Source organism: Lepus europaeus, chromosome 5, assembly GCF_033115175.1.
Source record: "Lepus europaeus isolate LE1 chromosome 5, mLepTim1.pri, whole genome shotgun sequence".
Classification (NCBI taxonomy): domain Eukaryota; kingdom Metazoa; phylum Chordata; class Mammalia; order Lagomorpha; family Leporidae; genus Lepus; species Lepus europaeus.
In genome coordinates, this window is record NC_084831.1 from 147,000,768 (window position 1) to 147,017,917 (window position 17,150).

Below are 17,150 nucleotides of genomic sequence, written 5' to 3' on the forward strand. Positions count from 1 at the left end.
TTGGCACAGCTCTGGCTATTGCGGCCATTTGAGGATTGAACCAATGGAAGGAAGACCTTTCTCTCTGTCTGCCTCTCTCTCACTGTCTGCAACTCTGTCAAATAAATAAAAAAAAAAAAAAAAAAATCTTAAAAATAAACTTGCAGTTTGCAAGGACAGACAGTTGCCAAGCTCTTGGCTTCAAATAAAGCACTCTGTCTCTCTCTCATTTTTCCGTCTCTCCTTTCCCTTTCTGGGGACCCCGAGTTATTCCAGACCTAACAGATACCCTAAATTGTGGCTTAACCACTGTGCCACAACTCATGCTCTAAAAAGTTTAATTAAGTTTTCAATTTTATCAAAACTATCTCTATCTATGGATGGGATTGTGTGTCTTCTCTTTAATTTCTTAACAGAATGTAATGATAAGATTTTCAGTGCTGAATGAACCATGTATTCTTAGGTTCCCAACCTTCTTTCTTAATCTGCATGTTTTGCTCTTTTAAATATATTGTTGGTTTTCCTTTTAGGGTTTATCTATGATCACAAGAGAGATTGACTTACTGGTTTTTGTCCTTTGTATTTGTGTGTGCCCATGGGCTATCCTGCATTTCGTAATATAAGTTGGTTTCCTGGAATGATGGTGTAGTGTTCTAGGACTGTGTAGAAATTTATCAAATGTTGGAGGAACTCTTGTCTACAAAGTCATTTGGATCTGATTCCTTTTTAACGTGTTTTTTCAATGCTATCATTATTGGTCTCTTTAGCTTTTACAATTTAAAATTTTGTAGAAAAATTATTTTTATGTTTTCAGATTAATATAGTTAATGCTTACAGGAGTGGATGTGTTGAAGATAAAAATTTTTTTAAGTACTGTAAAATTTTCATTTATTTTTATTGAGAGGCAAAGAGAGAATGAAGCAGAGACTTCTGTTCCGTCTGCTGGTTCATTTCCTAAATGCTCAGTTCACCCAGGGTTGGGCCAGGCTTTGAATCAAGAGCAAGGAATGCCATTCTTTCTTCCATATGAGTGGCAGGAACCCAGGACCTGGGCCATCATCTGCTGCTCCCAAGATGCACCTTAGTTAAGAAACTGGATCAGAAGCAGGATCGCTGTGACTTGAACGCAACTCCAGTGGCAACTTAAGCCACTGGTGCCAAATGCCTGCCTTGGAGTCTCGTGTATGTTATAACAAATTGTTAGCTTTTCTCACTTAATTAGTGGTTTGTTTAGGTCCAGAATTCTAGATTTTGAATGGATTTTATTTAGATTTCTTCTCTCTTTTTTTTAAAGCATGTAGAGGCTCAAGGGCTCCCCTTGATCTCTATCTCTTTTTTAAAAAAAATTTAAATTTATTTGAAAGGCAGAATTACAGAGAGAAGGAGAAGCAGAGAGAAGAGATCTTCAACTGCTGGCCCCAAAATGACTGCTATGATTGCTATGATCTGAAGGTGGGAACTTGGAACTCCATCCCAGGTCTCCTACATGGGTACCAGGGGCCCAAGCACTTGGGTCATCTTCTATGAGCAGAGAGCTGGATCAGAAGTGGAGCAGCCAGCACTTGACTGGTGATCATATGGATGTGGGTGTCTCAGGTGGTGGCTTAACCCACTGTACCACAATGCCAGTCCCATATTTTAGTTAGAGTTTTGATGGTATTGCTTTGTTTTCTGGCTTCCATTTTGGTTTTTGATAAGTATGATATTCTGTAGAGGCAAAAAGATTAAAAAAAAAAAAAAAAAGAAAGGCAGAGGCACAGGCAGACAAAGAGAGACAGAGACAGAGAGACGGGGTGGGGTGGAGGGTCTTCCATCCGCTGGTTCACTCCCCAGATGGCCACAACAGCCGGAGCTGTGCTGATCCAAAGCCAGGAACCAGGAGCTTGTTCCAGGTCTCCCACGTGGGTGCAGGGGCCCAAGCATCTGGGCCATCTTGTACTGCTTTCCCAGGCCATAGCAGAGAGCTGGATTGGAAGTGGAGCAGCTCGGAATCGAACTGGTGCCCATATGGGATACTTGCACTGTAGACAGCCACAGTGCCAGCCCCTAAGTATGATATTCTGATTGCTGTTTTTTTTTTTTTTTTTTTTTTTTTTTTTTAAAGGTTGGTTTATTTGAAAGTTGGAGTTTAAAGAGGGGAGGGGAAAGAGAAAGAGAGAACTTTGATCTGCTGGTTTGTTCACCAGATGATGGCAACAGCCAGGGCGGGGCCAGGCTGAAGCCAAGAGCCAGGAGGTCTCCCCTGTGAATGGCAGGGACCCAAACAATTGGGCTGTCTTCTGCTGCTTTTCTCATGCCAACAACAGGGAGCTGGATGGGAGCTGGTGCCCTTATGGGATGCCAGCATCTCAGGTGGAGTCTTTACCTGCGGTGCCACAGTGTTGGCCCCTGATTATTTTTATTTTTATTTTTTTAAAATTTTTGACAGGCAGAGTGGACAGTGAGAGAGACAGAAAGGTCTTCCTTTGCCGTTGGTTCACCCTCCAATGGCCGCCGCGGTAGGCGCACCGCGCTGTTCCGATGGCAGGAGCCAGGTGCTTCTCCTGGTCTCCCATGGGGTGCAGGGCCCAAGAACTTGGGCCATCCTCCACTGCACTCCCTGGCCACAGCAGAGAGCTGGCCTGGAAGAGGGGCAACCGGGACAGGATCGGTGCCCCGACCGGGACTAGAACCCGGTGTGCCGGCGCTGCAAGGCGGAGGATTAGCCTACTGAGCCGCGGCGCCGGCCACCCCTGATTATTTTTATGTGACCTTTTTCTCCCTGGAAGTTTTTAAGTTTTTACATTTCCCTTTTCTTAGATACTTCTTTTTTTAAGCTTTCTGAATTTAGCAGTGGATATTTATTAGTTTTCATTTTTAAAAGTTGTTATTTAAATGTTTCTTCTGCAAGGCAGAGAGTCAGAGAGAGATCTTCTGTAACACCCAGGGCTGGGCCCCGAGTCTCCGGTGGGTGGGAGCAGCAGCGGCTAAGCAGTTGAGCCGTCATCTGCTGCCTCCCAGGATGCGTTTGCAGGAAGCTAGATCAGAGAGCTGGGACTTGCTCTGGCACTCCTAGTATGTGATGCAGGCATTCCAAGAGGCAGCTTAGCTTGCTGTGCCACAGTACCCCAGTTTTCATTTTATTTTTAAACAATCTTAAACAGTTTTATTTATGAGAGGGAGGGAGAGAGGGAGAGTGTTGGTTCTCCCCTGCCGATTGACTTCCCAAATGACTAGGACATCTGGGCTGGAGCCAGGAGCCAGGAACTCTGTCTGGGTCTCCAGTGTGGGTGGCCTGGGCTAAAGAACTTTGGCTATCTTCTGCTTTCCTAGGCACTTCAGTATTGAGGAGGCTCGAAAAGTGGAGCAGTCAGTCTGCTAATCAGTACTCATATGGGATGCTCATGTAGCAGATGGCGACTTAACCTGCTGCACTAAAATATTGACCCCAAAAGCTTATTTTTGTAAGCAGGTAGTCGCCAGAAACATGTAGCAGAACCTCCTTGGCTTATGGGCTAGTTTGCTGACCCTTAGACTAAACAGTTGCTAGACCTCTGTCTCAAGCTAATATTTAAGTTTCTAATCCAAGTCCAGGTTTTTGCAAAAAAGGAGGAAAGAATGGGTTGTGTTTATTTCAAGTGTCTAATTGTTGCTTGATGGAAAATTGTAGAAATTCTGTGAGATGTCCTTAGCCTTGATGATAAGGAAAATTGACTCCCGTTATTAAAATGACCCTAGTGGAGATTCTTCACAGGGGGCATTATCTTGCTGGGTTAATCTTCCCCTTGGCACTTAGGCATACGTTGTTTCTTTAAAATTCTGGAGTAATGTAAGCTGTTTTCTTCCCTTGGTTCTGCTTAGTCTGACTGATAAAAACTGGAACTTTAAGAAGAATCTATCTATATTCTAAGGGAGAATAGAAGGGAAGTGACTGCAAAGAATACAAGAATAAAAATAGGCTTACAGAGTTCTTGTATGATCTTGCTTCATAGCTTTTGTCATTAGTTCCCTCAACATGATGTCCTCAGGTTTCATCAGTGTTACAGCATGTGTCAGTTTCCTTCCTTCTTGAGGCTGAACAGTGTTCCACTGTATGTAGATCCATGCCATTTGCCCATTGCCAGATGCTTTCCATCTTGGCTGTTACAGTGAGCATGCATGTACAGATACCTCTTGCAGTGCCTGCTTTTGGTTCTTTTGGATGTTTGCCCAGAAGTGGAATTGCCATGCCAGTGATTGAACTTAGTGCCCACTCTAATCTAGAATGACCTCGTCTTAATGAATTACATTTGCAGATACCCTATTTCCACATCAAGTCAGATTATGAGGTTTTGGTGGACATGACTTGGAGGGACACTATACATGGTATGAGAAAAATACTTATCTTTTTTTTAGTTTGTTTGTTTCTAGTACCTGGTACAGGGCTTCTGAAGCCCCGTTGGATTTACTGTCTTTTCTGTGCTGAGGAGGTGGCTCAGCAGGGGAAAGTGGCTGCAGGCCTGGGCTGGGAGGGAAATCAGCCATGTGTTTACAGGTTAGAGTGTTAGAACTTTGAGCCTCCACCCCTGCCTGCCAGAGTGAGAGAGGCTGATGACTAAGTGCAGTCATCAGCACGTGTTGGGACCCCAACCAACCCCTAAGCCTCAGGAGCTTTTGAGTTGGTGAACACGTCCCGTCCCTGTTTTGGGAGGGTGGTGTATCCTGGCCCTTCCCCAACACGTCATCCAGTCTTTGGTAATGTTAAAACAGAATTTGATTGCTGACTATACTGGATTGACCAGTTATTCTGCTACACTGATAATTCCATTCAATTTTGGCACTAATTATCCAGTTAGAGCTGGCCCCACAGGTTAAAGGCTCAGTACCATAAGGCTGCTCCCATGTATGCTGACAATAGTTGGAATGCCTGCTGACACTACCCTACACTTCTGCCTGGCTGACTTCTACAATCCCACAGCCCATACACTTGGGTTTGACAGAGGGATAAAACAACTCAGAGCTTGGGAATACACTACATAAGACTTTGCAGAGTTTCTCCTAGTCTGGTTTGTTTTAATTTTCTTCATGAAATCTTTTGGAGAATAAAAGTTTTAAATTCTGATGAAGTCTAGTTTATCAATTTGTTCTTCTATTTGTTGAGCTTTTGTTTTCACATATAAGGAGTCTATGCCTAACCCAAGAATCCACAATAGTTATCCAGTTGTTCCAGCACCATCTGTTTAAAAGTTATCTTTTTCATCTTGTAACATGTTAGTTATCCATAGTATGTTTGGGTGTATTTCTGTACAGGCTGTTCTGTTCATTGGTCTATTTGCCTATGTTTATGTAAGTACTACAGTTTTTATTTTCTAATTCTTATTTTTTTAAGCTTATTTATTTTTAAGCTTATTTTTTGAAAGTGGTGTTAGAGAGAGGAAGAGGCAGATAGAGATTTCCCATCCACTGGCTCACTGCCCAGATGGCCATAACTGCCAGGGCTGGGCTCCTAATCTCCCATGTGGGCCATGTTGTGCTGCATTCTCAGGCACATTAGCAGGGAGCTGGATCTGAAGTGGAGCAGTCAGGGTTCAAACCGGCATCCACAAGGGATGCCTGTGCTGCAGGCGTTGGCTTAACTCCATGTGTCACATCTTTGGTACCTATTGTCTTTTTTTTTTTTTTTTTAAGATTTGTTTATTTTTTTGAAAATCAGAGTAACAATAGGAGAGGCAGAGAGAGAGAGAGAGAGACAGACAGGCAGAGATATATCTTCCATCCGCTGGTTCACTCCCCAGATAGCTGCAACAGTTAGGGCTGGGCCAGGCTGAAGCTAGGAGCCGAGAGCTTCATCCAGGTCTCCCACGTGGGTGCAGGGGCCCAACCACTTGGTCCATCCTCTGCTGCTTTCCCAGGAGCATAAGCAGGGAGTTAGCTATGAAATGGAGCAGCCGTGACTCAAACTGTGCCCAGATGGGAAGCTTTGTTCTAGTGCTTTTTTGGTAGATTCCATCTAATTTGCTACAGAGGCAACCAATCATGTTAGCTTTGACTAAAACAGTATTAGTACTTTGTCAATCCGAATTCCTTTTACTTCTTTTTCTTGACTGGTTGCCTTAGGTAGAACTACCAATCCAATGCGAATAGAAGTGATGGGAGCAGTCATCTCTATCCTGTTCCAGATCCTAAAAGAAAACCTAAAAGGGTTGTATCTTGATTGCAGCATTTGATCACTGATGGACTGTCAGTGGAGGCTCTCCATTACTTCAGCCCGCCCCCCCCCCCCCCATCCTGTTTTTCCTGTTGATTTGGTCATTTTCCCCTTTTTATTGGATCCAGCCACTTAAGGAAATCTCTGTCAGTTTAGTAGGGAAACAGTAGACCATTCAATGGCCTCAAGAAGGAATATAATAAATAGTCTTTGTAATAAAACAATAATTTAGAAAAGTCATTAAGGGGCTGTGCTGTGGTGTAGCAGGTAAGTTGCTGCCTGCAGTACAGGCATCCCATATGGGTGCCAGTTCTAGCTGCTCCCCTTCAGATCCAGCTCTCTGTTGTGGCCTGGGAAAGCAGTAGAAGATGGCTCAAGTGCTTGGGCCCCTGCACCCGCGTGGGAGACCCAGAAGAAGCTTCTGGCTCCTGGCTTTGGATCGGCATATCTCTGGCTGTTGTGGCCATCTGGACAGTGAACCAGCGGATGGAAGATTCTCTGTCTCTCAGCCTTTGCCTCTCTGTAACTATGCCTTTCAAATAAATAAATAAATCTTTTAAAAATTGAAAAGTCATTAAACAAGTTGACAGCAATGCTCATTAAACATTAACAGGTGGGGGAGAGGAGAATCTAAGGTTTTCAGAGTTAGTACAATATCTAAAATATCTAGTTTAAAAATTAAAATTATAATGCATACAAAGAAGCCAGCAAGTATGGCCCATTCACAAGGGGAAAAACACCAAAAACAGAAACCACTAATGAGGAATCCAAGATTTTCTACTTAGTAGACAAAGGCTTAAAGTAAATGTCTTAGACAAAAAAACGAAAAGAAATCTGGAGAACTATGTATGAAACAAGACTGTTAGCAAAGGGAAATTATGAAAAGGAAACAAACAACTTCTGGAACTGAAAATCACAGTAACTGCAGTTAACTCCGTAGAGGTTAATAGCAGATTTGAACAAGCAGAAGGAACGATCAGCAAACTTGGTCAGTTGAGATTTTTCAGTTGGAAGAGCAGAAAGAGAAGACAGTGCAGACAAATGAACAGTATCTAAAGGACCTATGGAGTTTACGTGTGTTCATATACAAGTGGGAAACTCAGAAGAAGAGAGGGTGAGAAAGCAGCAGAGGAAATCTTTGAGACTAATGACTGTTTCCCAAATTCAGTGGAAGACAAGAATCTACATATCCATATATTCCACACACTGAGTATCCTAAAACAGTGCAGGAGGCCAGAATCCATATTAAAGTGCAGACAGGGCCACTGCACTCCCATTGAAGGCTGTTGGGGGAATTCTTCTCTGCCTTGTTCAGGATGGCTTGCTCCTGGAACTTGTGGCTGTGGCTGTGGCCGTGGCTGTGGCCGTGTCTGGTTTCACCTGGTCATTTTCTCTTCCTCTCTCTGTCTCCAATCTCCATCTCCTTATGAGGACACCAGTCACTGTGTTTAGTGTTTACCATAGTATGCAGTATAATTTCATCTTGATTACATTTGCAGACATTTTATTTCTTTTTTTCTTTTTTTTTTTTTTTTTTGACAGGCAGAGTGGACAGTGAGAGAGAGAGAGAAAGGTCTTCCTTTGCTGTTGGTTCACCCTCCAATGGCCGCTGCGGCCTGCACACTGCACTGATCTGAAGCCAGGAGCCAGGTGCCTCTCCTGGTCTCCCATGGGGTGCAGGGCCCAAGTACTTGGGCCATCCTCCACTGCCTTCCCGGGCCACAGCAGAGAGCTGGCCTGGAAGAGGGGCAACCGGGACAGAATCCGGCACCCCGACCGGGACTAGAACCCGGTGTGCCGGGTCCGCAAGGCGGAGGATTAGCCTACTGAGCCGCGGCGCTGGCCAGACATTTTATTTCTAAATGAGATCATATTCATGGGGGGAGTAAGACTTTATATTTTTTTGGGGTACACAATATAACCAACTATAAAGGATCTTCTAGGGACACATTTCTTTGCTTTATCTATGAGTACTGTTACTTCATTTTTAAAAATGATTTATTTATTTCAAACAGTTACAAAGAGAGATTTTCCATCCACTGGTTCACTCCCCAGATGGTCAGATTGAAGCCAGGAGCAGGGAGCTTTTTCCAGATCTCCCATGTGGGTAGCAGGGGTCACAGCACTTAGGCCATTAGCAGGGAGCTAGATGGAAGTGGAGCGGCCAGCACATGAACTGGTGCCCAAATGGGATGCCACCATTGCAGGTGGCAGCTTTACTTGCTTTGCCATATCCCCAGCCTGGTCATTTCATTTTAATTTATGGAAGATAGTTTGTTGGGTATTGGTTTCTTTGTTCACAGTGACTATCCCACTGCCTGTAGTAGCAGTGGTTTCTGATGAGAGTTAGTAATGCAGTTTTGTTGTAAATGGTGAGTCATTTTTCTGTTACCACTTTGAAAGTTTCCTCCTTGTCTTTCAAACATTTTGACTGTGATATATGTATTTGTGAATCACTGTATTTATTCTGAGTTTGAGCTTTCTGGATGTATATGTTAGTGGAGATGGCTGGAATAGGGGAATTTCAGGTCCCAGACAGAGCAGTGGTAAGCAAGGCAGGAAGGTTTAACCAAGTAATGCATGTCAGAACTGTTGGGCACATCTCCAGAGGAATCTGAGAGAGTGCCCAGTCACTCAGACTAGGGAAGCAAAAGAGGCCTGGTGAGCATCTCAGCAGGAAGCCAAAAGCCCAGTTTGCATTTAAGACTGTGGCTTAAAAGGGAATTGGGTCCAGTTCTTCCCATCATCCCATCTCCCCCATCTCTTGGATATCGAGTTTCCTATATGTGAAATTGGTGAAGTTCCTCCAAAGGTTTTATTACCCAGTGTTATCAGACTGGATGGCCGTCTTGGGCAAGGCAAACAGGATTCTCCTGGGTTGTTTTCCTTGGAGGGAATGCTGGGGAGTGGGCAAGACTTTGTAGTGTAAAATACTGGGCTGCTGCTTAGATGTACTTGGGAAGCTGCCCCATTCCTTTCCACAGATGCTCTGTGTTTCTTGGGCCCCTTTCACAGACACAGGCTAATTTCTGTCTCCCTGCCTAGCATTCTGCCCTCAGAAGTTACCCTTAATGTGGTGAAGAGCCTGTCTTTTGTATATTTTTCAAGCTGTCATATGCTTTCTCCATGTATAGATTAATATTTTCCAATAAATTTTGCAAGTTTTTAGCTTTTAGTTATTTGGGTATTTTCCTGCTGCTTTCTACTACTTCCATTACATATGTATTAGTATTCTTAATGATGGTCCACAGTTTTCTGAGGCTGTGTTGATTTTCCTTAATTTTTTTTTCTGGTTTGGGTAGCATAATTTCTGTTGATCTGCTTCCAAGTTCCCTAAGTTTTCTGCCCATTCAAATCTACCATTGAGTCCCTTTAGCAGGAGTGGGGAACCTTTTTTCTGCCAAGGACCATTTGGATCTATATAATGTCATCCCAAGGCCATACACAATTACCAATTTAAAAATTAACCTGCTATAGATTTATTGAATTTTGAGTCCTGCCTGCAAGGCCAGACTAGATGATTTTGTGTATTTTATTTGGCCCTTAGGACATTTCCTCCCTCTGCTTTAGGAAATACATTTTAGTTCCAGAATCTCTCTGTGTGTGTGTGTGTGTGCTTTAAAAAAACATTTATTTATTTATTTGAAAGAGTGGGGGAGGAGGGGTGGAAAAAGAGAGAGAGAAAGAGAGAAATCTTCCATCTGCTGGTTTACTCCCCAGATGGCTACAATTGCCCAGTGCTGGGCCAGGGCCAAGCCACTATCCAGGAGCTTCTTCTGGGTGTCCCATGTAGGTGCAAGCGCCTAAGCACTTGGGCCATCTTCGGCTGTTTTTCCCTGGCCATTAGGGAGCAGGATTGGAAGTGGAGCCGCTGGGACATGAACTGACGCTCATATGGGATGCCAGCTTTGCAGATGGCTGCTTTACCACTTTACTGTTGCTATCCCACAGTGCTGGTTCCTAGTTCTTAATAAGCTTGTATTATTTATTTGGTGTGACATTAGTTGTTTGATCATTGTTTCATTTAGTTCTTTGAATATATTTATAATGACTAAACAGCATCTTTCTCTGTCAGATTCTACAACTGGTCCTCTTATTGGCAGTTTCTGCGTTTTTTCCCCCTGTGATGGTTTATAAATTAAACTTATCTGTTTGTTTTGATAACTTGTAATTTTTTGTTGGAAACAAAATACAGATAATTTATTCTAGCATCTCCCTCCTCCTCCAGCCCTGTGCTTACTGCTGCTGTTTGCCTGCTGACTCCTTTGCTGGCTGGGTTATTTTAGTGAAGCCTGTTCCTGCTGCACCCCTACCTCCTGCAGTGAAGGCCTCTGGTGTTTCTCCTCAGGTGCCACAGCCTTGGTCATGCCCAGTGTCACCCTGGGATGGAGTGGCTTTAGCCCCTTTTCCAGCACACCTTCCCCAGGGCCCAGGAGCCTTAATCACTTTATAGATGGAATTGTTCTTGCTTAGGTTCCTTTGAACGGACAGTGGCCAAGGTTAGTGTTTGAGACTTGCTCTTACCTGCAAAACTGCTGGCCAACAAGTCTGTCCCATCTCTAGTTAACTCTCAGCACTCTTCCCCAGTTACCTCTTACCAACCCTTGTAATGTTTTGAGAGCACTCTTGGACTTCAGGTCAGTTCCTTTAGGAGAGTTTTGGTGCTCTGTTCTAAAGCCTGCCTCTTCCCTTCCCCCAACTCTGAGTCACAACACTTGTGCTGTGGGTGGGGACAGTGGTAGAGGTTTGTGAGTGACTCCTTCACTTAAGGACCTGAATGCTGGAAGGTGGGAAAGGCAGCAACTTCAGATCTCCTCAGCCTGAGTCTTGGTGTGGAACCTCCTGTTCATGAGCCAGGCCAGGGATTGTTGGGGCCCAGTGATGTCTGTCCTGTGAGTGGGGCATAGGTGGAATAAGGACGCCCCACCTCTCACTTGCACTTATGCAGAACTGAGCTTCAGCAGTAGGTGGGTGGGGGTAGCATGAGAGATGCGAAGTCTTAGCTCTCCACGGAGAGCCGGGGACCGGGAACCCTGTGTACTTGGCTGCAGCAGTCTGGGGTGGGGTCTAAGCTTGCTGAGCTTCTGGGGAAACAGGAGGCGTGATCCTGTTTAAAAAACCGTGGCTTCTTGTTGGTACACATTTTTGTTTGTTGTATGACCTTAGAGTCGTTACCAGGGACTTTAAACAGATTGTCTTTTAAGAAATGATTTCCACCACATTCATAGGGAGTGGGCCCAGGGCTCTCTATACTGTTCTAAAAGTAGAACTTGAGACTACTGATTCTTCAATGTCTTTCAATCTTGGATTGTTTTAAAGTACCTGTTCTGATTGGGAGTATTTGGTAAGACTTGATTTATTACTTTGTTAAAATTTTGTTGCTTTATTTCCAGCCCCAGGGTGGAAAAATTTCAAAGTATTTGGCTCCCCTAGTATACTTCTGGGAAGAAGTATCTGTTGCTGCTTCTCAAACCTCCTTGTATGTGTGTCTGAGCTAGAAACACTCAATTTCAGTTGTTTCCTAATAATATAAATGTATATCAGAAGTCCCCCCGTCAGTCCCTCTATTTGAACATACATTGTCACGTTTCCTTTTCCAGCAAATGCATAAAATAGAAGATAATAGAGTCACTTACCGAAATAGAAACTAAGGCCTTTAAACAGCTGTGCTTTCTTTTTTCAAAGAATTATTTTTATTTATTTATTTAAAAGGCAGAGTTGGAGGAATAGACAGAGAGAGACAGACAGACATCTCTTCCATCTGCTGGTTCAATCCCCAAATTGCTGCAATAGCTGAGACTGGGCCAGACTGAAGCCAATAGCTTCATGCAGGTCTCCCTTGTAGATGCAGGGGCCCAAGCACGTGGGCCATTCTCTGCTGCTTTCCCAGGAGCATAAGCAGGGAGCTGGATCAGAAATGGAGCAGCTGGGACTCAAACCAGCACTGATACAGGATGCCGGTGTTATAGGTGGCAGCTTTACCTGCTGTGCCACAATGCCAGCCCCAACAGCTGTGCTCTGAAGTGCTTTCTTCACTGTCTGCTTCAGTAGTTACTTGACACATGTGACAGCCAAGCACTTGAAATACAACTCGTCCGGGCAGGCGTTGTGGAGTAGCAGGTGAAGCTGCCTTACTTGCAATATTCCATATTGGTGCTGGTTTAAGCCCAAGCTACTCTATTTCTTTTTTTTTTTTTAATTTAAGATTTTTTATTTATTTATTTGACAGGTAGAGTTATAGACAGTGAGAGAGAGAGACAGAGAGAAAGGTCTTCCTTCCGTTGGTTCACCCCCCAAATGGCCGCTGCGGCTGGCGCGCTGCACCCATCCAAAGCCAGGAGCCAGGTGCTTCCTCCTGGTCTCCCATGCGGGTGTAGGGCCCAAGCTGCTCTATTTCTGATTGAGCTCCCTGCTAATGTGCCTGGGAAAGCAGCAGCAGATGGCCCAAGTCCTGCACCTATGGGGGAGACCTGGAAGAAGTTCCAGGCTTCACTCTGGCCCACCCCTGGCTGTTGCAGCCATTTGGGGAATGAACTAGCGGATGGAAGATCTTTGTCTCTGCCTCTCTCTGTCTCTCTGTGGGTTACTGTGCCTTTCAAATAAATAAAATAAATCTTTAAAAAAAAAAAAGAAATAACAATTCATCCACATTCAAATGTACCAAAATAATTCAATTAGTATGGAGAAAAATGTAAAATTTCCTATTAATATTTTTGTATTGATCACTATATACTTTTTGTATTTGGATATATTAAATGCAATTTTACATTTTAATATTTCACCTGTATCTTGTTACTTTTTAAAAATGTGACTACTAGAAAACAATGCAGCTTGCGTTATTTATCTACCTATTGCTTAGCATGTCTCTACGTTATTTCTACTTTCTTTATGTAAGGTTATTGCTTTCTCTGAATTTGGAGAAATGTGAAGATTATTAAAAGTATTATAAAAGTCTTCTAGAAAATCAGAATTTTTTTCATATAGTAAGAACATATATTCAGAACTCATTATCTTAGAAAATATTTTGGGGCTGACACGGTGGTGCAGCAGGTTAAGCCACCACAGTGCAGTGCCAGCGTGCTACATGGGTGCTGGTTTGAGTCCCAGCTGCAACTTTGTGATCCAGCTTCCTTCCAGTGCACCTGGGAAAACAGTGGAAGATGGCTCAAGTGCTAGGGTTCCTGCACCATGTGGGAGACCTGCATAAAGCTCCTGGCTTCAGCCTGGCCCAACCCTCGCCATTGCAGCCATTATGGGAATGAAGCAGTGTTCGAAGATTTCTTTCTCTCTCTCTCTCTCTGATTCCTTCTCTCACTCTGTTTGCCTTTCAAATAAATAAGCAAATATTAAAAAAACAAAAAACAGGGGCCGGTGCCGTGGCTCACTTGGTTAATTCTCCGCCTGCGGCGCCGCCATCCCATATGGGCACCGGTTCTAGTCCCAGCTACTCCTCTTCCAGTCCAGCTCTCTGCTGTGGCCTGGGAAGGCAGTGGAGGATGGCCCAAGTGCTTGGGCCCTGCACCCGCATCGGAGACCAGGAGGAAGCTCCTGGCTCTTGGCTTCAGATCGGCGCAGCATGCTGGCCTTAGCGGCCATTTTGGGGGTGAACCAATGGAAGGAGGACCTTTCTGTCTCTCTCACTGTCTAACTTTGTCAAAAAAATTTTTTTTGTCTGGTTTCAATAAAATTTTGAATGATTTTGATGTCTAATATTGTTTCTTCAGCTAAGTTTGTGTTTTAATAATCTTTTTTAAAAGATTTACTTATTTATTTTATTTATTTATTACAGAGAGGGCGGGGGGACAGAGAGAGTGATAGAGAGAATCTTTCATCTGCTGGTTCACTCCCCAAATGGCTACAATGGCTGGAGTTAGGCTGGTCCGAAGCCAGGAGCTTCTTCCATGTCTCCCACGTGGGTGCTGGGGCCCAAGCACTCAGATCATCTTCCACTGCTTTCCCAGGTACATGAACAGGGAGCTGGATCAGAAGTAGAGTAGCCAGGACTCAACCAGCACCCATGTGTATAGGATACTGGTATTGCAGGTAGTTCGGCTTTATCTGCCACACCACAGCACTGGGCCCTAAAAATCTTTTGTTATTAAAAATGACTACAGGAGGCTGGCACTGTGGCATAGCGGTTAAGCCCACTGCCTGCAGTGCTGGCATCTCATGTTGGCAATGGTTCGAGACCCTGCCACTCCACTTCCAATCCAGCTCTCTGCTATGGTGTGTGAAGGCAGTAGAAGATGGCCCAAGTGCTTGGGCCCCTGCACCCACGTGGGAGACCCAGAAGAAGCTCCTGGCTCCTGGTTTTGGATTGGCCCAGCTCCGGCCATTGTGACCATTTGGGGAGTGAAGCAGAGGATGGAAGATCTCTCTGTCTCTGCCTCTGCCTCTCTCTCTCTGTAACTCTGCCTTCCAAATAAATAAATAAATCTTTTTAAAAAACATGCTTAAAAATAAAAAAAAAACTAAACCTCAGAAAGGTTTACTTTTATTGAATTCAAAAGTATTTTTTTCCTTACTGTAAAAATAATCCTTCTGGTGTTCTGTTGCACAGTAGGATGACAATAGTTAACAATAACATATTGTGTATTTCTAAATAGCTAGAAGAAAGACTTTTGAATGTTCATACCAAAAGAAATCTTGAATTATGAAGTGATAGATGCCAGTTATCATAATCTTATCATTAAAGTGTATCGAAATATTACATTGTACCCCATAAATGTGTACAGTTTATTGCATATCAATAAAAAGTAATTAATAAAAAATGACTACAGCATCCATGGTAGTTGCATATGGAAGTTGTATTTTAAAATGTCAAGTCAGGAATCCTTACATAAGTTGTTTTAGTGTTATTCTTGTCTGTCTGTCTTAGTTTAGTAATCTGACGTGAGTGCACTTTTCCTCACAGATGATGACTTTGACCAGTTTGACAAGCCTGGCGCAGAACGGTCCTGGAGGAGAAGAGCTGCGGATGAGGACTGGGACAGGTATGTGCACAGCCGTGCTCACCTGGGAGTCTGTGCTGGCTTCTCTGATGCTGCCAGCTGGCTCCATAGAGGTTGTCATGGAAAACACTGTATGGGATGTCTAGTGCTGCTCCCTAAGTCGACCTGTCCCTTGTGGGCTAAAGTGAGCTTTCCAGGCTGAAGGTTTCCTAATGGCCTCCTAGCCCAGACTTGTATTGCATGAGGGGTCAGCGCAGAGCTTGCTTGGTTGGTTGCTTGCTTTCTCCCTCCCTTCCTTTCTTCCCTCCCTCCTTCCCTTCCTTCCTTCCTTTTACAAAGAGAGGTAGAGACAGAGAGAGAGAGGTCTTTCATCCTTCCATCCGCTGGTTCACTCCCCAGGTGGCGGCAACAGCCCAGGCTGCGCCAATCCGGAGCCAGGAGCTTCTTCCAGGTCTCCCACATGGGTGCAGGGGCCCAAGCACTTGGGCCATCTTGCACTGCTTTTCCCAAGCCACGAGCAGGGAGTTGGCTTGGAATTGGAGCAGCTAGGACACAAACTGGCGCCCATATGTGTTGCTGGTGTTGCAGGCAGTGGCTTTACCTCCTACCCAACATGCCAGCTCCAGAACTATTCTTGAAGTAGATGTATGCTAGAATTCCTGTAGCTCCACACGCTGCCTGTATGTTGGACTTGAAAATTTTGCCCTTCAAACTTGCTGCATAGTATCTGACTATATTTTTAATTTTCATTTCCCTGATTTAATGAAACCAAAAATACCTATTTAAGAACACATGTAGTTGGGAGCCAGGGCTGTGGCATAGTAGGCTAAGTCTCCGTTTGCGGTGCTGGCATCCAATATAGGTGCCAGTTCATGTCCTGGCAGCTCCACTTCCATCCAGCTCTCTGCTTATCACCTGGGAAAACAATAAAAGATGGCCCAAATGCTTGGGCTCCTGCACCCAGGTGGGAGAGCAGGAAAAATCTCCTGGCTTCTGGCTTTGGATTGGCTCAGCTCCTTCCATTGTGACCATTTGGGGAACGAACCAACAGATAGGACACCTCTCTCTCTGTCTCTCCGTCTTTCTTTCTGTAAGTCTGCCTCTCAAATAAATAAGTCTTTAAAACTAAAAAAAAAAAAAAAAAAAAAAACCACATAGACAAACTGATAGCTGTTAAGTTGGTATAGTGATTGTGGGGGAATTAATCTGGGTGTTGGGTTGAGAAATTATTTTTTAAAGATTTATTTTAAAGACAAAGTTACATGGAGAGAGGAGGGGAGAGAGAGAGAGATTGTCAGTCTGCTGGTTCACTCACCAAATGGCTGCAGCGGCCTGGGCTGGGCTGAGCCAGGCCGAAGCCAGGAGCCTGGAATTCCATCCAAGTCTCCCATAAGAGTGGCAGGGCCCATATACTCGGGCCTTCTTCTGTTTCTTACTTAGGCCTATCAGCAGGGAGCTGAATTGGAAGTGGAGCAACGGTGACTCAAACCGGTGCTCATATAGTTGATATGGGATGCCGTTATCCTGCTGGTAACTATGTGCCAGAACGCCAGCCCCAAGAAATGATTATTTTACAAACTTTCTTACTAATACTGTGTTGATATGTTACGTTTCCTGGAGTTGCAGTCAGAAAGTTTAATGATACAGGTAAATCTAAAGAACAAAAGTGATATATTGCTTTGAATAGAATATTTGGTTCTTGTTTGTAAGCAACAGTGTCTGGAAGTTTCAGAAAATAACCTGCAGTGAAAACTACATGGGCCTGACATTGTGCTGCAGCTGTTTAGACCGTTGCCTGTGATACTGGCATTCCGTGTGAGTGCCAATTCCAGTCCTGGCTGCTCCATTCTGATCCAGCTCCCTGCTAAACACCTGGGAAAGCAGTGGGAGATGGCCCAAGTACTTGAACCTCTACCACCCATATAGTGAAGTTGGTTGGAGCTCTAGGTTCCTGGCTTTGGCCTTTGCAGCCATTTGGGAAATGAATCAGAGTAAAAAATCTCACTTTCTCTGTAACTCTGTTTTCAAATAAATAAATATTTAAAAAAAACCCA

General features: G+C 44.1%; 1 protein-coding gene across 6 annotated transcripts in view; it reads left to right on the forward strand.

Moving 5' to 3' along the window:
- RBM33 (RNA binding motif protein 33) overlaps positions 1 to 17,150 on the forward strand; it is a 149,205-nt gene that overhangs the window by 8,080 nt on the left and 123,975 nt on the right. For 5 of the 6 annotated variants that reach the window (XM_062192913.1, XM_062192915.1, XM_062192918.1 and 2 more), the window contains exon 2: positions 15,060 to 15,138. In XM_062192913.1, coding sequence (XP_062048897.1) covers positions 15,060 to 15,138 — 79 coding nt within the window. Of the gene's footprint in view, positions 1 to 4,153; positions 4,324 to 15,059; positions 15,139 to 17,150 lie in introns of those variants that run through there. The other variant, XM_062192916.1, reaches the window with a different exon arrangement.